Source organism: Euprymna scolopes, chromosome 18 (assembly GCF_053919585.1).
Source record: "Euprymna scolopes isolate OS-2025 chromosome 18, ASM5391958v1, whole genome shotgun sequence".
Classification (NCBI taxonomy): Eukaryota; Metazoa; Mollusca; class Cephalopoda; order Sepiida; family Sepiolidae; genus Euprymna; species Euprymna scolopes.
In genome coordinates this window covers 84,824,670-84,850,255 of record NC_136499.1, presented here as the reverse complement: position 1 = coordinate 84,850,255, position 25,586 = coordinate 84,824,670, and the positions used below count along the sequence as shown (strand labels likewise).

At 31.6% G+C, this 25,586-nt stretch overlaps 1 protein-coding gene across 4 annotated transcripts in view; it reads left to right on the top strand.

The window, feature by feature from the left end:
* Positions 1-25,586, top strand: part of LOC145297675 (uncharacterized) — a 1,369,001-nt gene that overhangs the window by 1,005,055 nt on the left and 338,360 nt on the right. For 2 of the 4 annotated variants that reach the window (XM_080143861.1, XM_080143859.1), the window contains one exon: positions 1,747-2,472. The exons of 1 other annotated variant lie outside the window; for it this stretch is intronic. In XM_080143861.1, the coding sequence (XP_079999987.1) occupies positions 1,747-2,472 (726 nt within the window). The remainder of the gene's footprint in view (positions 1-1,746; positions 2,473-25,586) is intronic. One more of the 4 variants, XM_080143860.1, reaches the window with a different exon arrangement.

Below are 25,586 nucleotides of genomic sequence, written 5' to 3'. Positions count from 1 at the left end.
TCCTGATCTGAAATGCATCAAGTCCGTTGCCAAAGTCGCTGGGAAAATGATGGGGTCTTTCTACCACTCCAGAAGATATCTGATGCAATTCTCTATCTGTATAAAAGCCAAGTGCATCCAAGGATGCAGTACTGCTGCCACACCTGGGCAGAAGCTGCTAAAAACAGCCTATCCTGCCTTGACAGAGTACAAAATAGACTTTGTAGCTTAGTGCGGGATGCCGTTTTTTCTTCCCTGCAACCTCTCTCCCACAGAAGAGACGTTGCGAGCCTGTCTTTGTTTTATCGTTACTTCCATAGCAAGTGCTCGTCTGAGCTCCAATCTCTGGTCCCCCCTCGCCAATCTTTCACGAAAAACACCCATCTAGCTGAAACCACTGTCAATAATTTTCCCCACTCTTTATCTGTGCCTAAATCAAAACGTAGATTCCATGAACAAAGCTTCTTTCTTAGAACTGCACGCCTGTGAAACTCTCTTCCGTTTGCCTGTTTCCCATCTGACTACAACTTGGATGTCTTCAAGTCCAACATAAACAAATTCCTGATGAACCAGCCCCTTAAGTAAGACACGTTATCAAAACTCTAATACTAACAATTACTACGATACTATCCCATTATCGCAATAACCTAATCCCCAAGTGACTTCCAGGCCTTTATAATTGGTGATCTCCATAAAAAAAAGCCAATTTTCATCTGCTTTTTTCATACCGTATTATTGGCAATATTACCAATAATGTATTACGCCACAATATATTTTTAAAATTACTTAGTCTGCTTCAGGCTCTTGGTAATACTCGTATGTAATATTCTTAAAAAGTCAGCTGAAAATAAAAATAAGCTTACAATGAGAATAACTCACATTTTGAAATGCAGAATACAATAGAAGTTGTCTACCTTACAACTAAAATTGTATTTATTTTTCTGTATAACTTTTAAAATATATAAAAAATTAAAAATTAAATATGATGCTAGTAAGGACGGTTCATCAGCAAAATAAGTTTTACACAATTTGAAATAATTACATGACATATATATATATATATATATATATATATATATATATATATAAAGTGAGATCTTATTAATCATTTTCATGATATGAATTAATGTTTTTATAAGAAGAATTAATTAAAAGGGTTTTTTCTATGTTTGTAGCTATTATTTTGCTTTTTATTTCAGATTATTGGCCTTGTTTATTAAATTTATAACAGATAATAGAATAATATACACTATATCATTTCCATGATATTTTTTGTTTTTTGATTAAAAATAATGAAATTGAATTCAGTTTTTTACCTTGAACTCCTTTTATACAAACATTTCTTAAGAGCAATTCTATGCATATGTTCTGCTGATCTCTGGAAGGAATGGATTTTGCATTACATTGTATCCGACGTCAATCAAATGCACCACAATTTTACAAATGTAAACGTAATCATTTTCAAATTTATTTTTCTAAATTGTTTCTGTTTCAGAAACAATTTAGAAAATACGTGTCAAATTTGCTTACATTAGAAATTTCAATTATGTCATTGGGTGATTGGGTGTCAAATTGATCCTTTTCCTTCTTAAGTTTAGCAGAACTGGGGTACTAAATTGATATTTGGTCTACTTTTGAATTATTGCCATCTCACCATCGTTTCTTCTACCTTTTTGTCTTTTTTCTTTATTTCTTTCAACTATTTTTTTTTTTCCTAATTCTTTTTTTTTTTTTTTTTGAATTTTTATTTCTCCGTTTGTTTTTCAGCAGTTATGGAAGTGTCTACTAGTGATGAGTTGTATTCCAAACCCTATAAAACAAATAAAAAAGAGGCAAACAAAAGAGTTATCGAAGAGGAGGTAAAGGAGGATGCAGAGGGGGAGGAAGAGGAAGAGAGGGATGAAAGGGAAGATGATGAAGAAGAAGACGATGATGATGATATCAGCGATCCTTTCACACCAGATGAGTTTGTGTACAGTAAATTGTTGTCTTTCCCAAACGATCACGATTTTGACACGCCCACCATGACGACATTCACTCGTATGAAACCCGAATCAAAGCTACATCAACAGCTATCGCCATCATGGATTGATCCCGAGCTGTTCACCTTCAAACGTTATGTGCCCAGTCCGATCAGTAGCTATGGGAAGCGTCTGCGGCAAAGAAAGCTAGGCACCAGTACCGTTATAGCAGGGTCTCCGGATGAAGAGATTCTGCAAGTCGTTGAAAAGACCTCTAAAACTCATGTCACGCAGCAGACAAAGCTTAAGTCATCTCCTCTCTCAGACACAGAGACTACTGATTTGGACAGTCTTGATACAGAGGTGAAGCCATTATTGTTAGTCAGGGATTCCTTGGTCATAGCCCAAACTCGTCAATGCAACAGACTTCGTAAGGACAGTGATTCAGACAGTTGGGAATCACCGACAGGAAGTCCGAGTGGAAGCCCTGGAAAAAGCCGACCAAGACTGAGGCCACACTCCTTTAATTTTAGTAAGGACAATGTTTAATTTGCACTTTATGCGGAATGCTCAAGCAACACTAATAGTGTTTTAGTGTGAGAATGTGTCTATTCACACACACCTACACATATGGATGATTCTGTGGATTCATACATGTATGCACGTTATAAGACAAAATATTATCTGATTCACAGTTTTGTAGTCAACCTCAGTTTTAAAACAACATATTATATGTAATAATATTCCACTGGTATATTTAATGCATTCCATTGATGTAAAGAAAAATTCATGTTGTCTCTTATAGTTTAGTATTTTTCAATTTTGTGTTGAATGTGTGTAGTAAACACCTTTCTTTTTACTTGTACTCAGTTTTATTTCAGTTTATTGTGATAAGTTTTGCTTGGTTTAGTTGGGAATATTTTAAAGCATATCAACAACGTTTTTGTCATTTAATTTAATAAGTAAAATAAAACACATGTTTGCAACGATTCATTATATACTACTACTTGAACCCAACTTACTATTTTAGGCATAGCAGTGTAGTTTCCAAATTTATTAATTATTGACAATGTTTCATTAGGTTTAGTTTGTTGATTATGTTGCAGATCAATACCTTTTATGTTGTTTAATACTTAAAATATCTATATTGAACAATTGATTTTATACAATAACTTAAATACAAGTCGTATTTTACTCATAGAAGAAGATGATAGATTTATATTTACCTGCTTTCCTTCGAGAGAGCGAGTTAGACACAAAGTTGAAGGAAAATCCTGCTGCTCAAAAAGGGGCACTCTTCGTTAACATAAAATTTAAATTGCTTTTGTCTAGAAGGATCTCTCCATTATTGATCAAGAATAGAATAGATTACACTTTAAATTATTTGCAGAAAACTCAAAAAAATATATTTAAAACAAATTAGGCACAAGACCATCAAAACTTGTTACGATTTTTTCAAATACCGAGTAATGTTATTTTTTCTGTCACATTTGATTTTGACCTTCAGTAAGTAATCAGATTCAGATTAGCAAAAGAGTCAAGCCCTTGGTTATCTCTCAGAGACACCGTTCAGACTAACATTCATGCAATGACCAGAATTGCAAGAAACACCATTTGTCTTTTTTTTATTCTATGTTGTCAAATAGCAGAAGAGGAGGCTCGGGGTCGATATGAGCTGACACTTCATTAACATATCACAGAATCGCCAGAGTTTATGGCATTCAAAGAAAGTGGGATTGGGCGTTTCTTTTTTAAGTGTGTTGCAGTGGCAACACTCCAGCGAGTCCACTATTCCGGTACTGTATTGTATAGCGTTGAGGGATAATGCTATCATCGTATTCAGTTTAACGTCCATTTTACTTTTAGAATTTGACTTTTAAACTAACCTATCTCCAACTAAATCTTTATTAATCCCTTGTCAAGTCCTATAGAATAAACTATCCTGGGTTCAAATCTTAGCATATCATTTAGAATATTTAAAAGGTTTTTAAGGGACAACATCGTATTTGAAAATTCAAATATATAAGATTTTCATTGAATTTGATCCATAATTATTAAAGTATGGTTCCTGAATTTCAAATTTTTTATTAAAATTTTTCTAGAATAAAAATCATGTAATGGATTTTGATCAAAATTAGAACATGAATTCTAGGCACAAGGTTTAATAGCATTGTATTTTGATTTAAATCCTCGTAAGGGAACATAAAAGTGATGCAAAACTCGTTCTGAGACAGTGACACTAAAATAGACAAGCAAAATCATTTGAAGGAAATTTTTTTAAAAATGTTTAAATTCAACTAATTTTTGATGAACTCCTCTAAATGTCATTGGTCTTTCTATGCACATTTTAAGTTGTAAAGAAGACAATTTTTCCTGAAATTTTCGTTATACGAAACCTCCATCAAGCTGTACTCATGGCAAGTAAGATGAAAAAAATGATATTAATAAGAATAAGAAGATTCAAAACTCATTCCAGTCATAAAATGTGTTAATTTGCTTCAGCTCGTATTTATCCGTGACACATTTGCATTATATTTCCCTCTATAAATTACCTTTATATACACACTAAACAATGCTTCAAGCAAACTACCATAACCTTATATATATATATATATATATATATATATATATATATATATATATATATATATATATATATATATCCCCAACCAATTAGAGTTCTTCATTTTATTGTCTTTATTTCCACCACACTTCCTAAGCGTTTCATCAGCCAATGGATTATTGTTATTCACTTTTAGGTGGGCCAAACAAAAGACGACTTTGTTAGAATGAACTAGATGTACTTACTCATCAACGCGACCAAATGATCCTGTTGTCATGTATTATTCTTAGTTCCTATTTTACTCATAAATATATAAAATTTAAGATCAATATTAATATCCCTATAGAAGTCTTTAGATTTTCTTTAGTTTCTATTTGATTTACTTTTTCAAAGAAAATATTTCTTATTTTCAATTTCTAAAAAATGTTATTTTTTTTTTTTATCTTAAAATTTATATTGATACATCAGTAAAAACAAAGTATATTTACATCTATAGTTTGTGAGTATTTCTCTTCTATGAGTTAGTGAATATTCCACATCTTTAAACATAATTATTTCTCGCTCACTCAAACACAAATCGTTTAAAAAATCTACAGATCTGCTTCTCTTTTAAAAACAACAAACCATATCATTGCACCTGATAAGAATAGATAATAAAGTGTGCATTCAACAATCATACTTATTGATTTTGTTGTTACCTTTCTGTGAAACAAATATTTATCTCATTTACTGTTTGTACTTGCGATTTCATTTATTATATCTCGTACATTATGCATAATTGCATTAAATTCTTTATATGACGTTTTATTTCCTAACACATATCTATATATTTCCATTTACTTTTCGATTTTTTACTCTTTTGAAATGAACAACATGAATGACACGATAAATTTTAAAACTGATATAAGAGATATGGAGAGAGAAAATGGTGGCAGAGTCATGCATACAAAACTGTCAACTTTTTATTGACAACATGAAACAACTAAAAGTACAGAGTATCTTAGACCGTTCCAAGTGAAGAAGAAGATGTATGAAGTTGGGTAGACATATTTGTTTCGACTGTTGTTGTGAGAATTTGTGTCGACAGGGCAGTTTATATACTTGCCTATAAAGGGAAGTGTGCGAGTACATCCGTTTTTTCCCCCTTTTCAGTGGATGGAAAGGGTTGTTTTTAATTTTTAATTCTCTAATGCCGAATACCTAGGGAAGATGATCGGAGGTCAGCGTGGACATTCACCTAAATTAGCAGGTCAAAGGAAAAACTATTTGAAATTTGGGTCGAAATGTCGAATTAGTAAAAATAATAAAAATGAAAACAAAGTAAAAAATCGAAATATCAAAAAGTCACACAACGACATTCTCTTTGTAGGTAAACATAAATGATATTATTTTGACCTTGTGTTATATATATATATATATATATATATATATATATATATATATATATATATATATATATATATATATATATATATATAATGTTCGTCTATCAGAATGATGAAGAACATCTGGTCATCTTAAGGATAATGGATGACACGCACTGGGGTTTGTTTGAATTAAAGCTGGTTTGCACTGAGATAGCCCCACTCTCTTGTCCCAACCAGCCTGATCCAGCAGCAAGGTCGAGACAGCTAGTGGCCAGATGAAATGCAGGAGCTGTTGAAAGTGTCGATGTCCTCCTACATACAGCGCCTCATATTCCCAAATGGTCACCCATCTGATATTGGCTAACTTTGATGATCTAATGATAAGCAGTGTGTCAACATGGTTATGCAGTTATATATTTTAAGGTATATACTATCCTACTTTAGGCTTACTTAAACGTTGAAGAAATTAATTAAAATTAATTAGTCCATGTAGTTTTATTTAAAATTGCGTCCCTTGGATTTTCTTATTTTTTTCTTTAGGCTAGTGAAGACAAATAGTTGATTGTGAATTATATCACGATAATTTAATTATAAAGTTATAAAATTCAGATTTTTTTAAAATTATCTACAATCTTGTTTATTAATATTAGAAATTATGCAGTATCTTATAGATTACATATTTTTCTGTGGTTGAAATCATTTACGTTGTGTTTACAAAGAAAACTAGGATATAGCTAGCACATGGTATGTTTAGTAACCTTCTCAACTAATGTTAGTTTTGTATCTAACTATTGAATAATATCTAACAGTTTCTAAACCTTATTCTTTAATCTAGGGCTAACAATACTTTATAAACAGACATTTTCAAATTTTATTGGAATTTTATCCAGTTTTGTGCTTGGAATCGAAATTAATGATCTTTCTATTAAATGTAAGATGGCGGCTTCAGAATCTTCCCATGTGATGTAAGATGTGTTATTTTTATTTTTGTAGATGAGATCAGATTTTTCTTTGATTATTATCTTTAAAGTGCGTTTTGCGAATCTTTTAATTACTCTTCTTCTCATCTTTCTTACTGACCTTGCTCCGTTTATGTTTGGTTTTGAAACTGTGTAACAAGTTTTGTTAGGGGTTGCGAAGTATAAGACAGTAAAGAAAATGTAGAAACATTCGCGGAAATTAAAAAAAATAAATGAACAAATATTATGATTGTGGGCTGATTATTTCCTTTAGTCATTAGGATGCAATCAACCAGTATATATATATATATATATATATATATATATATATATATATATATATATATATATATAGTATATCGGAATCTTAATGATAAATATCGTAAATCGATAACTGAAAAATCCCATTAAATAAGTAACAGTCCAATTTTGACCAAAGTTAACACTTTTATTAAGCGTAACATTATAAGTGAATTCGATAAATTTTATCACTGCACAAGCGGATCCGGTGTATAAAATCAGCAGTAGGTTCTTTGATAAGACAGGAGCGCTTTCAAAATGAACATTTCTGTTTAGAGCATAATCCAATCCTGAAACTTTACTTTTGCATTTTAAACTTTAATTAAAGTTCCTGACTAGAGCAGGCAATCATCGATTTGAATGGGCGATTTCATCGATTCCGATGACAATAACAGTATTGGAAGTGTGGAACATTCGTTGATCCTCATTCAATCCCGGGCAACGTCGACTCTCCCTGCTAGCATATATATATATATATATATATATATATATATATATATATATATATATATATATAGGGAGGTACAGAATTTAATAATGGTATATAAAGACCGAATTAGTTTAATATAATGAATTAAAAGATTAAAAAAAAAAAAAAATGAGAAGTCTAGGTTTTGAACCTCACTAACAGAGCTAAATCGTTGTTAGGAAATTACGATTAAAAATATTATAAAAAACGGAAAATATGGCTGGGGAAAAAAACAGGGAAAGAATCAAATAATTATCGAATAAAATCGTTAAGTTCTAATGTGGTTTTTATTTGATTTTTTCCCATTTTTTTTTTGTTCACCTCCATGCCATATTTTCCTTTTCATAATATTTTTTAATCGTATTTTCCTAACATCGATTTAGCTCTGTTAAGCGAGGTTCAAAACCGATTAACTAGCCTTATCAATTTTTTTATGATATAAATGTGTGGGAAAGGTGATGAAAGATGATAACGTACGTGCAAACATAAATGTGTATTAAAATGGATAACGTATATGTGAACAGAAGTGTGTGTGAAAGGGGATATGTACGAACATAAATGTGTGAAAGCTAATAACGTATGTACAAACATTAATGTATTTGAAGGTGATAACGTACGTACATATGTATGTACATGAAGATTCCCCGTTTCAAAAAGAGAAATCCCTTGTTTTGTGAAGAGCAAAAAAACTTACTTTTTGGATCATATATGTTCTATGCAGGATATTAAGTAGTTTAGATTACGGCTCTACCGAGGATATTGAGCACTTCTGTAAGTAAGGAGACTTCGAGAACACTATTTAAAACAATTTTTAAATCCCACCTCTAGAAGAGAAATTATTTACGTGATCAGTTAAAAAAAAAGAAACAGGAGGCTTACATAGCGCGACTAATAACACTAAATATAATTTAGGCTGCCTTCAGAGTATTACTAAACTAAGTGTTTCTCCCTCCTTTGTACATTAAAAAAATTCACACAAAATATTTTTCGACTTCATTTCAAGAACAGTTTACTAGAAATGACGTCATGACGTTAAAATTTGAGACAGTGACATCGTGACAAACAAATTCAGTTTTAGTATCATAACAGACACACACACATATGTGCATGTGCAAATACATTTATATTTTACATATAAAGAACACACGTCAACACACACATATGAATGTGTTTATAAATTTGTACATGTATTTATATATATATGTATGCATATACATACACACACTATGTATTTATATATCAGTTGTATATATACATATTCATATGCATGTACACATGCACGCACATATAGATGCACTATTATATAACCGTGTATATGGTTAAATGCATGAGTTTGAGTGTTATAGACATTTCTCGTTATTTTTAGTGCACGTAAATCTTATTATGAAATAATCAAGCAGCCGTAGTAGTAGTAGTAGTAGTAGTAGTAGTAGTAGTAGTAAAATGCGGAGGAGGAGGAAGAAGAGGAGGAGGAAGAAGAGGGTTGCTTCTGTTATTACAAATTAAATCATTTGCCTTTTTGGTCTTTTTTTTCTTTCTTTTTTAACTATTCTATCTCAAGTGAAGTCATTTAAAAATGAAGGAAATGAAATTGATATCAACATTACATTTTATTTTTAGCAAACTGACATCGCCATACTTTTCTTGTTTTAGTTCACTTTTGTTTTTCTTTATTCTATGAATGTACCCCGCTCCTCTAAAAAAAATATATCTTAATCTCTAAAATTCTTTGAATAAAAAGAAAAATGAGTTTCACTCTCTTTGGTTAATTTTGGTAAACCTTTGCAAGTTACCATTATTCAGAATGTGATTGAAAACTTTAACTCCTGGCCAACACGATAAGCTGAAATCTAAATACACAAAATGGCGGATGACAAATGTATTGATGCATTGGAGTTAAAAACTTATTTCAGTTTGGACACAACATTTTTTTATTTGTATTTGTATGCATACATTTTTGGTGTTAGAAAACATTTTCCACATAAGCACATATGAGTGTTAGGAACGACCGGATTCATAAAAAGAATTTCAAAAATTCCTGGTAAATATACCCGGCAAGAGAGATAGAAACAACTGCACTTAAAAGGACGATTAGAATCTTAAAAAGATCTCTCAATTGGAATGTATGAGTGAGTCTGAAATCTAGTACGATGCCCCATCTCAGAAGAAAACGATGAGACAATTTAATAAATAAATTAAATTTTTGTTTTTCTATTCCTTCAGAAGCATGTGAACTATGTAATAGTAGTAAAGGGCAACAGGTTTTCTGTGTTTTATTGTTGGTGAGTTCGAGGGATGAAGAAAATGATCGGCATCATCATATTAAACAGCAGATTAAAAAATTCAGAAATATTAGTTGCAGCTCAGTGGTCTTAAAATACTTTGAAGGCTGTAAGATGTCAACTGAAGAATTGTGACATAAACGTAATGTGGAAACAGTGATCACCAGGAAAGATAAATCCATACATTCTGTGTTTGTTGAGAAGTTGTGAAAATGTGTGGGAATGCCTTGAAGAGAGAGATGGACATGAAAGAGCTGACTAAGAAGAAAGCGTTGAATGAGGATGTTTGCAACTCTTTATAAAACAAGAGTTGACTTATGAAAACCAATAAACTTCTCAACACGGTCAAACAGCCAGTAAGTATTCTCTGGTTCTTATCAGAATCAGTTGCACAAATGTGTAGAACAACGTGTGGCTCAGCATATGATGAAAACCAAGTTTACTGAAACTGTGATGGTGTTTTGGTTGTATTTCCAGTGAATGTCATGACAGACCAACCTACATCTTCAAAATGAAACTTAGATAATTCAGATTGTTGTAGTGATTTGCTTCACACTGTTGTCAAACACTGAATGAAGTCAGTGACTGTGAAAGGGACATATGTCTAGCAGTCAGACTTAGCTCCATGTCACACTTTAGCGAAAACCAAGAAGTAGCCATCAAAGAGCTTTTATGATTTCATCAATCCCAACATCTGGCCTCTTGTCTGATTGCAATTCCATCGACTATTATGTGTGTGGCACAGCTGAGAAAGACACCAACTATCCCACTTCCTACACTAAAGATCAAACTGATATTCAGATGTTTCTCAAAGGACATTATGCTGCTAGTTCAGATCCTGCCCGGAGGCTTGGAGCAGTTTCTTCTAGTGAACTGTATTCGAGAAAAGACATGTGTTAAGAGATGCACTATTGAATTTTGAGAATACATCACTCCTTTGCCAAGATATGATGTTTGTCTTTTCCTTTTTAAAAAATATTATATTTATTCCAAACAATCTATATTATTAAGGAAATAATTTGAATCTAAAAAATATATTATCTTAGTTACCAGCGTTATAGTTTCAGTATGATTATTATTGTAACATATAATTTCAGTATGAATTGTGTTAGATTTTGTAAATAGATTATTCCATTGGATATTTATTTTAGTAACATTAGCTGAGATAGAAAACTTGTTGCACATCAAATACAGATTATATCAGATCTAACTTAAACAACAATACTATATTATAAGTAAGGTTTTCCCAACTTACTGATTAAAGTTTGGCAGTTTATCGTATTATATATCAATGACATTAAAATCCTTATACAAAAAGGAATTTAGTTTCTTTATATACTGTGGATGTCGACGGGATTGTCATGTATCTAGCTAATTTGGATATTGATTTGACAAATAACATTGCATTAATTTACAGTTATTATTGATTTCTTATTGACTGGCTGTTTTCCTTTTATTATTGCACACAGTTTTATTTGTGCAGTTCAGATAATAGATAAGGATTTGGGTGAAAATAATGAGAAAGACTGTTCTGGAGGTTTATGATCAAATTTTACATTGTAAGTTAAAAGTAGGACTATGGCAAGAGGATATTCTTTTCATTATTTTGACTCTCAAGTATATATCATTATCTTATATGTTTTTATATAAAGTGATGTAGTTCTCGATTGATTAACTGTGTCGAACTGAGTCGGATATATGCTCAAGAGTCAAAACAATGGTAAGAATATTCTCTTGTCATAGCCCTAGTTATAAGTAATCGTGGCAAAGCAAGTCTGCGATCCTCCTCCACATTAATTTCATCATAAAATTTGATTTCATCGCAATGCATCTTGGTTTATTTGTATACTAGTTAGCCATGTAATTCTTTTGTTGTACTGAAAATGAAAACTTTCTATCATATTAAAACAACAGCAAAAATGACCGGGGGGGGGTAGAGAGGATAATGAGACGTTTGATAATATATTAAATATATCAATTATATTAAAGACATGTCCTACTAATCCAATTTGAACGATTACACATTTTTAATTGATGTAATATTTATGTTTATCATAATATTTATTGCATACTATTACGGCTATTTGGTCTGTGTAAATTCAGATGTGCTAAAAATACAATGAAAAAATTGCTAAAAATGTCTGCTTTCTTAACAATTCATTTAATTTGTCCAAATGACTAAGAAAATTTGACTTATAATCATTTTAAATAATTGTAAGTCTAAATTACAATGAAAAATTATTTAATTAAAAAAATATTTTATTGCACTTCCCACAGGGGTACCCTCCGTTAGGCTCTGCCAATGCTGCTGCTGATGCTGCCCTCTTGCATCTGCCTCTCTGCCACTGTTCATTTCTTCTCTCCTCACTCAGCCGGACAAACTTCTTGACTTTGACCCTCCAGGAGTCACAGTCTGCAGCTGAGGATTCGAAGTCAACAGATGTTGCCAGATTTAAAGTCCCTTTTGCACACATCCTTGAATGTGAGGAGCGATTTACCAGTTGGTCTACTGCCAGCTGAGAGCTCGCCATACAGAATGTCATTGCGGATTCGGCCATCCTGCATGCAAATAACGTGCCCCAACCAGTGCAGAAGAGGAGGGAAAACATGCTTGAGAGATTTGCTTTGATGAAAATGTCTTTGTTTGGAATGCAGTCCTGCCATGTAATAGCTAAGATCTTTCTGAGATTGTGGAAAGCGTTTAGTCTGTGCTCGTGATGGGTGTATAGGATACATATCTCATTGCAGTAGAGTAAGATGCTGAGGACACAGGCTTGATACACCCTCATCTTGATGTTCATGCTCAGTATGTTATTCTTCCACAATCTTGGTCAGGTGCCCGAAAGCTGTTGCTACTTTCCCAACGCGGGTGTTAAGCTTAGCATCAAGTAAAAGCTTGTTGGAAATGGTGGAGCCGAGATAGTCGTTCACCACCTCCAGTGTGTATTTACCAATGGATATGCAGGGGACGTTGCTGACATTTTCAGTCATGACATTTGTTTTTTTATGGCTTATTGTCAGACCAAACTCGTTGCAAGCATGGGCGAGGTGGTCAATGAGTCATTGGAAGGCTTCCTCAGAATAGGCAGCTAATACTGCATCATCATGTAGGTTTGCAGTATCTTGCATGAACAGTAGCCAGAGATGTCGGAAATTTTCTGTTTCTATGGCTATCCTTGTGGTCATGTCACTAGTAAGGGTGCTGGAAGTAAACGTTTTAACTGGGCTGACATTATCCGCCTCATAGTTAGGGATCCGTTGGTTTAACCACTAAGGAGGTTGTTCTATCAGCAGGTACAAAGTACTGGGGCTGCTGTATTGGCATTTGGCGAATGGATTCTGGACCATGCAGTAGTTTCTGGTGGGGCTTCTCGATGCCATATTAGTGGGTAATTGTTACGGCTTTACCTTATCATGTGCTACGAAAAAATATTTCTTTGTTTCTTTTTCTCTCTTACTTTCCCTCTCTGCCCTGTTCTAAGCAAGTCTGTCGACCTAGTCCAGAAATTCCAAAAAATCATCATGAAAAGTTTCCAGAAAAAACACACGACTAAACTCAGATACTCAAGTACCATGTCTCCTTCTTCAACATCAGGGGTCTACGTTCTAATCTTTCAGAGGTTGAAACCCAATTACAGGAGACTAAACCGGACTTATTATTCCTAAGTGAAACTGGTATTGGACCGACTATTTCCCTAGAATAGTTTGGAATTAAAGGATACTCTAACTTAACATCTAAATCTGACCCCCAAGATCGCCATGGGCATTGAATATGTGCCCACATAAAAGATGGTTTTTCATATGGTAGGGACACCTCTAAAGAAGATCCTAAATTACTCTATATGTGCTTCTGGGTTGGACTTGCTCACACCACTTCATTTATATTTGCCCTATATCGCCCCCACAACAGTTACTATCTTTAAGAGCATATCTGGGAAAATTGACCACATCCTATGTGTTGATCCTTTGGCTAAAATTCACGTTTAAAATTCGGCTAAAATTCACGTTTAAAATTCGGCTAAAATTCACAATGTATAATGGTTAACCCACTCAAACGAGACAGATGATAAGTGGAGGTTCTAACATGATTTCTCCATTGCTTATGACCTCACTCAAATTGTTCACGAACCCACTCATGTGCCCGATACTGAAGATCAGTATGCAAGTCTCCTAGATCTTTTCCTCACAACTTGCCTTGAGCTATGTTCATCTTCTGTTCTGTCTCCACTGGGATCTTCTAATGTACCTCTCTATCATACAGTATATTGATACTCTATGGCTGACTGGGATAGCTTCCATTCATTTATATCTGATCTACATCTGCATTCCATGTTTAAAAAGAATGTCTCCTTTATAGTAACAGACCTGATGGAATGCTTAATTGTAGGTATAGATCGTTTTACTTCCTCGAAAAAGTTCCAGCAAAAACCTAACAACCAGCCATGGTTCTCTCCGGAATGTACTGCTGCCATTGCGCACAGAAATCATTTTTTCCATTGCTTCCAACGTAACAGATGTACTGAGACTAAAAACGCTTTCAGGACTGCCAGCAACCATTGTAAATGGCTGAGCAGCGGCTTGGTTCCCACCAGTTTTGGCAAATAGCAAACAGGATCCTGAACAGAAGCGTGTGCTCTATCCCAACTATCATCAACGGACCTGAGATCATCTCGTCAGCATCAGACAAAGCCAAACTCTTTGCCGCTAATTCCACTCTATGCGACCAAGGCTGTATCAGAAAACATGCTATAAAAATATCTGTGCATGATGTTAACAAGCTAATTAAAAACCTTGATTCCAGTAAAGCAACTGGCCCTGACGGCATTCCTATTATAGTGCTCAAAAAGCTTCAACCAGAACTAGCTCCCATACTTACATAGCTGTTTAAGCAATGTCTTAAGGAGTATTGCTTCCCAACACCTTGAGAAACCTCATCAGTATGCCCTGTATTTAAGAATTCAGATGGGCCGTTATCTTCCTCTCAGTACAGAGTTGTGTCATGAGTAAGTTGCTGGATTCTGTGTTAAATGGAGAAAAAAAACCCTTCTTATTGACATGCAATAGTTGAGACAGCAGTGTTTTGTTAACTACTCGGCAGACGAAATGAAGTGTTTAAAACATGACGCAGTGCGTTGTTGGAATGAATAAATACCTTATATTTCAACAGAAAAAGTTGAGTCAAATTTCTTTTTCGTTCCTTTGCATCCGTCTCTCTCACCACAATCAGGGTTTCATCAGTGAACCAGATACACATGAAGAATGTTGGAGGCTACATCAGTCGAAACATGAGAATATCACTCATTATGAAAACAGTGGTTTCATTAACACAAATTATCAATCATAATCGCAAAAATTCAGATACACACCATCATCAGTATACTATAAGGAAATTATTGGAAAAAACGATACAAACCCACCTTTTTATCCTCAACTTTGGTCATTTGTATGTAATTTTGGTTAAGTTATGGATTTTTTTTTCTTAATATAAATAAATTAAATTATGGATTAATATTAAGATTACTAAGAAGTTCTTTATAATACCTGCAGTTTATGGAAGTTTTTAATCTTTTATCGAGTAACTTGTCTCTGTCTTTAAACCTTATGATAAATAATTTCTCCATAAGATAAAGGTAACATGGAGAGCTAAGTGAGGAACATGTTTTAACTTTCTTCAGGATATTCCATTGTATGGTTGGTGTTAGATTTTTTCCAATAATTTCCTTATAGTATACTGAAGGTGACATATTAATTTTACTGTTGGGATTTTCAAATGAGCTTTTGTGACCTCTTAACCGTTTCTTGAAAGTATTACCAGCCATACCAACATAGTATTTACTACTATTTGGGTTTTCTTTCGTGATGATTTTCGCACTGTATACAACTGATGTTACTAAGCAGTTTCCATTCAATGGGCATTCATGTTTATTTCTACAATTACAAGATTTTGTGGTGCTATTTTTATTTGATTCAGGCATATTATTTAAAATCTTCATGTCATGTTTCTTTATTATTTTTTCTAAATTTTCGCTACAGCTATAGATTAATTTTATAATATTTTTATTATTGAGGATATTATTGGGTGGGAAGTGTTGTTTTATTAGGTTAAGGAATTTTTTTCCCCAAATTAGTTTTGACATTTAAATTGAACAGGAGGGAACCATATAATTTTCCTTCTTCTCTTATTTCAGAATATTTTAGTATTAGATATAGGCTGGAAAAATTCTAGTTTTGTGTTTTTGTAACCAATGTCTTTAAGTGCTTTGTCAGAATGGTTTATGAGTGTTAAAAAATGTCTACCATAGAGGAATTACTGCTTATTCTTTTGCTGATAGAATTTGGAATGTGTTTAATTATAGATTAAAGATGGTTTGAATTTGGGTTTACAAATATGGGGTAGGTGTTATCCTTTTTATAGGGTGCATATATTTTGTTTTTTAAATCTAAAGTTATATCCAAAAAATTAACAGTTTTGGTACTTAATATTATTTCTACTTTTGAATCAATTCTTCTAAACTCCTTGAGGATTATCTTTTTCAATTTTTCGCATTTAAGACCATTTGAGTTTTTTATGATCATAAGTCCATCATCTCTGTACAAACCTATATAATCTCTTCCAATGTCTTTGCGTAAATTGTATGAGATATATAATCCTACTAGGTTAGCCACGCCGAATCCAAGATCAAAAAAGTCCAACCTGATCTTTTTTAATCCATTATTCTCCGTTTGTTTATCTTCCGATCCGTTTTTTTTTTCCATTCGGCTAATGTTTGAACTGTTCAAGTGTAAAACAAAATTTGCCATAGTTACAAACTTCTACGAGCCATATTCAGGCGAATGATGAATTACAAAATTATGTTTATTGAATTTATTGAAAACGCCGCCATTTTAACCGTCTCACATTGTAACCTGCGCCTCCAAATCTTGGAAGCCCTACTCATTCACATAAATAAACCAACCATCAATCAGGGTTAATATGAGGGGGGAAGTCACGCTTAAGTGTTTTTAACGATTTTTTTTTTTATTTTTTTATTTATTACATTTTCGCCCCATACAAGGCACATTGCCACTTTGGTGTAGGGGGCTACTAACAGGGGCAACAACTACTGGGGTACTATGTAGGGATTTGGGCAGCAAGATGTTGGTTCACGTTGCACTTGAACTTCTGCACGTCAGTACAGTTGGGGAAGCAGGGACCTGGAATGGAATTCCAAAGTCTAGCGGTTCTGGGGAAGAAACTACTAGAGTAGAAAGATCTTTTATATCTAGGGATCTCTACAGTGTGGGGGTGGGATTTTGCAGCCTGTCGGGTCTGTCGAGGGTGTTCACGTCGTGGGGGCACAAGTGCTTGCAGTTCATCAGAGCATTCACCATTATAATACTTGTAGAACAGGCAGAGGGATGCAACGTTTCGGCGATGGGACAGAGGCTGAAGCTTAGATGCCAGTTCAGGGCCTATCAGATTTGCGACTCTCTTTTGAACCTTGTCAAGGAGTGAGAGACTAGTAGCCGATGCACCAGCCCAAATATGACAGCAATACTCCATACATGGGCGAATGGTTGCCTTATAGAGGTACAGGATACTTTTGGGTGTTAGTAGTTTTCTAGCACGGTAGAGAGAGCCCACCTTCCTTGCAGCGGCACTGGCAATGCCCTCGATGTAATTGTTCCAACTCATGTTTCCTGTGAACGTTAGGCTGAGGAGCTTGAAAGACGTACTCTCAGATAAAGAGTCGTTGGCCATTGCTATAGGTGGTAGAGAAGGTTTCTTGTAATTATTGAATGAAACTAGTTTAGTCTTGGCAGCATTGAACGTGACCATCCATTTTTGTCCCCATTCCACTACAGATTGGAGGTCATCTTCTAGTGTTTCTGCCATTTCTTTAGATATGTGTTCATTTGTTTTCCTGTCGTGTCTGTTATAGAGTGTGGTGTCATCAGCATATATACCCATCTCAGAGGCAATTTTGTCGGGGAGGTCATTTATGAATATCAGGAACAGTAGAGGTCCAAAGATAGACCCCTGGGGCACTCCCGCATTTATATCATATTGTTTAGATGTACGACCGTCGAGGACAACCTGGATTTTTCTCTTATCTAAGAAGGATTTAATTATGTTAAGTATTCTACCAGTGATACCGTATGATCTAATCTTCCTGAGGTGACCCTCATGCCATACCCTGTCAAAAGCCTTAGATATATCTAGAGCTACCGCTCTGCCCTCCCCCACTTTGTCTTTAAATCGACTTTTCAATAAATTTACTAAACACAATTTTTTAACTCACCACTCGCCTAAAGACGACGCATGGAAGTTGAAAACGTTCGTAACTATGGCAATTTTTTTTTTACAGTCAAACAGAGCGTTCGGACATTGGCCCATCAAATGGAAAAAAACGGATCACAAGAAAAACAAACAGAAATTATCCCTGCTATTCATTGAAGTATACATAAGAGGAAAAAATTTGCTGAAATATATATATATATATATATATATATATATATATATATATATATATATATATATATATATATATATATATATATATATATGAAATGGGTTGAGAGATTCCAACGAGAGAAAGATCTATATTTAAATAAGTGAGATCACCAACAATTGTTATGTATTTTTAAAAGTATTTTATTATTTTCTATTTTTTTAAAATTATTTAGATCATTATAATAATTTTTTTAAATCATTGAAATACTTTATAACGCGTTTCAGACGTTCTATGAAGCGTTCTCTTCAGAAAGTATTCAAAATGTAAAATATTTAAAATATATTTTAAATGTATAAGAGCGTTTTCGCAGTCCCTTTTGGTGACATGTTTCTAAGAGGTGGAAATATCTGTAAATGATTCTAAAGATCTTCATGGTCGTGTGTTCCGCCTCTACCCTTGCTTATTGGAGGTCAGATCATGGTCATTGCTGTCTTTTGCTTTTCCCTCCCTTTCCTTACGTTTCTTCTTTTTCTCTTTTTCTTTCTTTATTTTTTCTTACACATGCCATCAACCTATAAAAGTCAGATTATATCAGTATCCCAAATCCCAATGACATCACATTCAGATCCATAGTAGCAGGACCAACATGCCCTCACAAGCAGACTTAGCAACTTAATAGACATACGATTATAGCCATCTAGTCAGAAGCTACATAAGAGATGATATACACTTTCTTAGTTCCCTACCACAAACAGTAGACGATGGGACAATACTAACTACATCCGATGTTAGCAGCCTATACAGCAATATCCCCCCCCCACAACCTAGGGACAGACGCTATTTCATACTGGATCGACAAACATACACAAACTTTACACTCCAGATTCACCAGGTGTATCAAAATTTTTGTAGGAATTTTTGACACCCCTAATACGAAACTGCGAATAAAATATAAAAAACTCATAATTTCTCTTTTAAAAGTGGGTTGTTTATTTTCTTTATGGATTATACTTCCAAAATAAACTATTAAAGTTGTATAAAAAGTAATAGAAATATTTTTTTAAAAAACAGTAATGAAATTAATTGAATTTTACGAGTTCTATATTTTTCAATTTTTAAACTTTAAAAATCTATCAAAATTTTTCTATTGATTCTATTTTTACAATATTTTCAGGGTCAATGTGAAATTTTATGCTCTTTCCAATAAACCGAATATAATATTTTAGACAAACGTTTTTTTTTAATTCACGCCCCTCCTATTTTGAAATGTCTATTAAAAAGTAAATAATTAATTTATGTGCCAAAGTTTTATATATCACAAATTGAAGATAAAAATCAATAAATAATATATTCAAATTTAAAACAAAAAAAGAACAGTTTTTTGAAAATTTACCTGCAAGGTTCGAAGTTTAAAACTTTTTTTTTTTAACCACGCTGTTTGTATTTTTTTTAAATGAAACCTTGGTCCTAGATCCTTTAATTGAAAAAAAAAATTAGGGTTTGAATTACATTTTTGAGTAGTTATAAGCTTGGAAAGACAGGGGTCGAATTATTCAATATTTTTCACGAAGTTTCTGACACACCTACAGACTCACCAAACAATTCGTGATTGACAGTATTAACAGATATTTCCATCCCTTGAAAACCAAAATGAACTGCGAAAACGCACTTATACATTTTAAATACATTTTAAATATATTTTAAATATGTTACATTTTGAATACTTCACAGAACGTCTGAAACGCGTTAAAAACTATTTCAATGATTAAAAAAATATTATTACAATGATCTAAATAATAAAAGAATAAAAAAATACGAAATAATAAAATAATTTTAAAAAATACTCAACAATTGTTGATGATCTCACTCATTTAAATATATATATATATATATATATATATATAATGTGTGTGTGTATATCTATGGAAATATGATTTTTTCAATTATATTTCACTTTTCATATATACTAATCTTTAATTTATGAAGCTGAATATTATTACAGAGCATGTATAAAACAAATGACAAAAACCTATATTCCAAATTTGATGATGTTGACAATTATTTGATGATGTTTACAATTTATTTCTTAATTATCAAATGATGATGTTTACAATTTATTTCTTTAATTATGCTAATTGGGATACATTTGAATACAATAAATCAGAGTAGATGAATTATAATTATGGAATGATAACCAATATATATGTCAGTTAATCGTTCATTCTAATATTATAATTTAATTTAGACCATTGATAAATAAAACTCGTAAATATAGATTATTTTATACTGAAATGTTTTAAATGTTAATATTTAATTTAAATAAATAATATAATTTAATTCATAGTACAAACTGGTTTAATAAATAAATAATTAATAATAAATTAAGAGTAAAACTTGACAAATATATTATTTATAAATATAATAAAAAAAAGCATTTAATATGACTAGGTTTTGATAAAAGTAAATAACTCATTTAAATTTAAAAGTGAATTATCGACCTTTTAACTGTATTTAAACAAATTACGATGAAATATTACAAGGGAAATTTTATATTAAAAGATTAATGAAAAATAATCAAATGACAAATGAAGAATCATAATTTATGTAATAATAAATTTATAAAGAATTATAATACATGTAATAATAAATTTATAAAGAATTATAATACATGTAATAATAAATTTAATTAAAGTAGTAATAAAACTGAATTATATATGAATATAAAATTCAGATAAAATCAACAATTGGTATAACCAGAAATTGAATATATAAATTTTGTAATTAGTTTTGTATAAAATTAAATAAATACGTAGACATGTATTATATATATTACAATTATCAATATCATCTAAGTAAATATGTATAGATTAATTATGAATAATAAATTAATAAAATACTAAATAGAATATTTTTAGTAGTGTAAATCAAAATTAATACGAATATTGAAATTTTAGTGATTTTACTTGTAAATTCAAAAATAATAAAAGATAAAATAAAAATAATTGCAACTTCTCTTCCAGTTTTTGGATTTTGTAATCATGCCTAAATGCATTTTCTTTTCTTTTGGTGGATTGTTGGTATTTTTTCTGGTGAGTTCAGGGTAAAATAGATTCATTGATTGAAATAATAATTAAATGAATGCTTTTGTACTATGAAACAGATACTGTCAAGAATTGTAAATGTCAACGTAATAAAAGAAATAAATTGTAAGATCGTCAACACCATGAAATTTGGAATATTGACTTTTGTCGTTTGTTATATATAAACTATCAATTGTACAAAGTTTTATTACAGCAAAGAATAAGGAAATAGGTGACTTTTTGGGGGTGGGAGAGGTTGAAAATGGCAAAAACGAGAAAAATGTTATTACATTAATTTACTGAGTCAGCTTTCATCCACACTGGTCCAAGCAAATATTGCCGAAATAAAACTAACGAACCCAAGTCATTAAAATTGTTTAGTTAATACATCCTGGTTAACAACTCATAATGTGGAATGTACGTTGGCTTAAACCTGTGAAGTAAGTAGATCACATTTGTTATTCCATCTAATGCTGGAAACAATTTATATTAAGTTATTAAAATCCTCATCATAAAAACAAAAGGTTTCTGTGGCTTAATCTGATCCACTCTCTTTATCCACAAACTTGTAACTGATCTCCATTTCGCGGTGGTATTTTACTTTTTAACCAAAGTATATTGATAGTTACTCTGACAGGTGTGAATGAAAACCGGCTCAGTAAATTTGTGTATTTATTCCTTGCTTTCAAGTTTCCAGCAAAATATAACAAAGAAAAAAATGTCACTCATGCCCTTGCCGTAATATATGTATATAAATATTTTTATACAACAAATATAAATCCTATATTAAGTGTTTTGTCATCTCTACAACTCACCAGTTTGATCAAGCAAGATTTGAAACATATAAAGATAAGTCGGTTTTTTAGATATAGTTACCATGGTCTCACACGCGGACAAGCGTCAGATTTGAGTTGGGGATGTATTCATTATTTATTATGATTCCATGGACTTTTGCCTTCTTGTTAGTTCCATATATATATATATATATATATATATATATATATATATATATATATATATATATATATATATATATATATATATATATCTTCAGGCTATTGAAGTAAAAATGCAAGAAAAGAAAAAATCATAAACCATACGAATCCTACCCATGTTCAAGGTCTACATATACACTTTAAAAAAATGCGTTAAATAAATATGTACACTTTTTTCTTTTTTTTTTCCTAAACTTATTCATTTTGTTGAAATATTTAAGGAAAAACGGTTAACCAGGATCTGTTTTGATATTTTGTTCTTTGATTATTATTTTCCCTATGCCAGCGGCTAAATGGTAGAAGCCTTTTCTTTGTGTAATAGTATTAGTGTTTAATATTAGTACTGATTCTAAAAGTCTTCTTTTAGCTCTATCTATCACGTATTTTATAATTTTCGCATGATCTAAATTAAATGAATGATCGTGTTCTGCACAATGGCAAAAGAGTGCATTTAGGGCGTTACCATTCCTTATATCTCTTCTGTGTTCGTAAAGTCTTAGTTTCAATTTATGCCGTGTTTCACCTATGTACGCTTGTTGACAGTTGTTACATGGGATGGAATATATACAGGCGTCGGATGTGAGGGTTTTGGGAGAGTGCTTGGTGATTTTTAATGTCTGTTTTATTGTTGTGGAAGTTGTTTGCATTAAGTGAAAACCAAGTCTATTAAGAGTGTCGTAGATTTTTGTATTTTATTTTGTGGGTGGGAATGAAAAGATGTCTGTTTAATAGTGAGGTATTTGTTTGAATTTAATTTATTTCTAATTTGTTCTATTTGTGTGTGTTTTAGGGAGAAAAATAAGAATGTCATCTATATATCTAAAATATGTGGAGTTGTTAGGAAGTCTGTATTTAAAAGAGTTGGTTTCTAAGAATTTTAAGAATAAGCAGGCTAGTACACCACTAAGGGGGTTACCCATAGGGAGTCCAAATTTCTGTCTGTAGTAAGAATTATTAAACTGAAAGTAAGTTCTATCGGTGATGAGTTTTATGATTTGTATTAGTGTATCTGAGGAAAAAGGTAGGCCGGCTTTAATTTTGATTAGGTGCTTGTGAAGAAGACTGAGGCATTTTTTGATTGGAATATTGGTGTAGAGGGAGATTATGTCTAAACTATGCATGGTTTTATTTTGTGTGACCATATTTTTTATTCTATTTAGGAGGTCACCAGAGTTTTTGACAGGTGAAGTGCTGATGGTGCCCATTAGTGGAGTTAAGATTTGGGCAATGCTAAGATTTTAGCATTTTAGATTTTAGGAGTTAAGATTTGGGCATCATGCTAATTTATGGGTGACGCTTCCGATGTTAGATACTATGGGTCTCATAGGGACGTTTTCTTTATGTATTTTGGGGAGGCCGTATAATATAGGAATAGTGGGGTGGTATTCTATGATATTTATCGATTTTTTATCATTTCCGATAAGTTTTTTTACGGATTTATTAAAAGTTTCGACATCTTTTTGTGTATATATTATATATACACAAAATATATTATATATATATATATATATATATATATATATATATATATATATATATATATATAATGAGTAAGATGATTGATAATTTATAATTAAAATTAAAAATTAAAAATCTGTTTCATAAGGAAGAACAAACAAAATCAATAAATTGTACGATCGTTTCGGAAACGGTGTTTTTTATTGTGGTAGACAATGAGTCTTGTACAATAATTTTATGATATAGTTTTTTTGAAACAAAGTCTAATCATCAGCAAAAATATTGGGTGTTTTTTTTAAAGACACCAGAAATAAGCCTAGCATTTTTAAAGTAAGGCAGATGTATCTGGAAAATATTTAAAATATAAAGGAAAATAGTTAGTTTTTTGATGTTGATAAACAAGGTAACATAAAATTAAAATAAAAATAAAAATAAAATAAGAAAAAATCGGGTTGAAAGTTAAGGTTAAGAGTGTAAATTTTAAATATTTTAACAAAAAAATAAATACTTCGTCTCCTAAAAGTCGTACGTATCATCGCCGTTGCATTCATTTGGTAAATGTAGTTTATGAATGCTTTAAAATGTTGATTCATACAAATTTTCAAAGGAAACGCCAATGGAAATATTAACAGTTAAAATCGTTAGTGACGTTAAATTTAAAATCAGCTGAGATATTTCAAAAACAAAGGGAGATACTTTTACTCATATAGAAGAATGAAAGATTTAAACGTTCAAAGGAAGACAACTAATTAGTTAATAGTTGAATTAAAAAAAATAAATGCATCTTATTGGTAGTAATTAAATAAAATAATATGTTTTTAAATTAGTAATTATAATTATTGGGTTAATAAAAATAGTAACGTATAAATTCAAAGTGAAATATATAATAAAATAAAATAAAATAGAAATTAATGGTAAAATATCAGATGATATAATAATAATAATAATAATAATAATAATAATAATAATAATAATAATAATAATAATAATAATAGTTATTAATTCATAAATTATAAATTTTAAGATAGATTAGTCTTTAGATAATTTTATGATTTATGGTGGCTTAAATTTGTCGAATCTAAACCAACGTCTATGAATGCATCCGAAAAAAAATTCATCTTGTAAGTTCAAGAGAATGGTTTTATTTTTATTATATTTTAAAATATTAAGGGCTTCATATCTACAAAGTGCACAGAATCTGTCCCCCGGCATGTATGCTTTATAAGATCCTATTATTTCCCATTTTAAATTGAAGATAATATTTTTATCATTGAGTCGCCAAATACGTTTAGATAAAGCAGTCTGTTTTTTTAAGGAAGGATTTTTAAATAAGTGCTTATGTGTTGAAATCCTATGCTTAATAAATCCAGATGTGGAACCAAAGTAGAGTACATTTTGTTTAATATATTTGTTTTCAGTTAGATTAAGAGTTGTACTGGTATGTAATAGGGTTGGTTGTATTTGATTGGTAGATTGGTTAATGAGGGTGTTGTTATTGAATAACTGTGTGGAAGAGTTAGATTGTGAAAAGGGATTTGTATGGTTGCGATTAACATAATTTGTATTTTGGGTTTGTGACACTGTGCAGCTATAAACCACATTTTTATCTTGCAGGTACCTTGTAGAGGACATTTATTTTTTCTTCTACAGTTACAGCCTGGTATAGTTTCTATATTTGCATTTTGTATCTTATTAATTTTTTTTATTGTTAGAACTAATTATTTTTTGATGTAGGTTT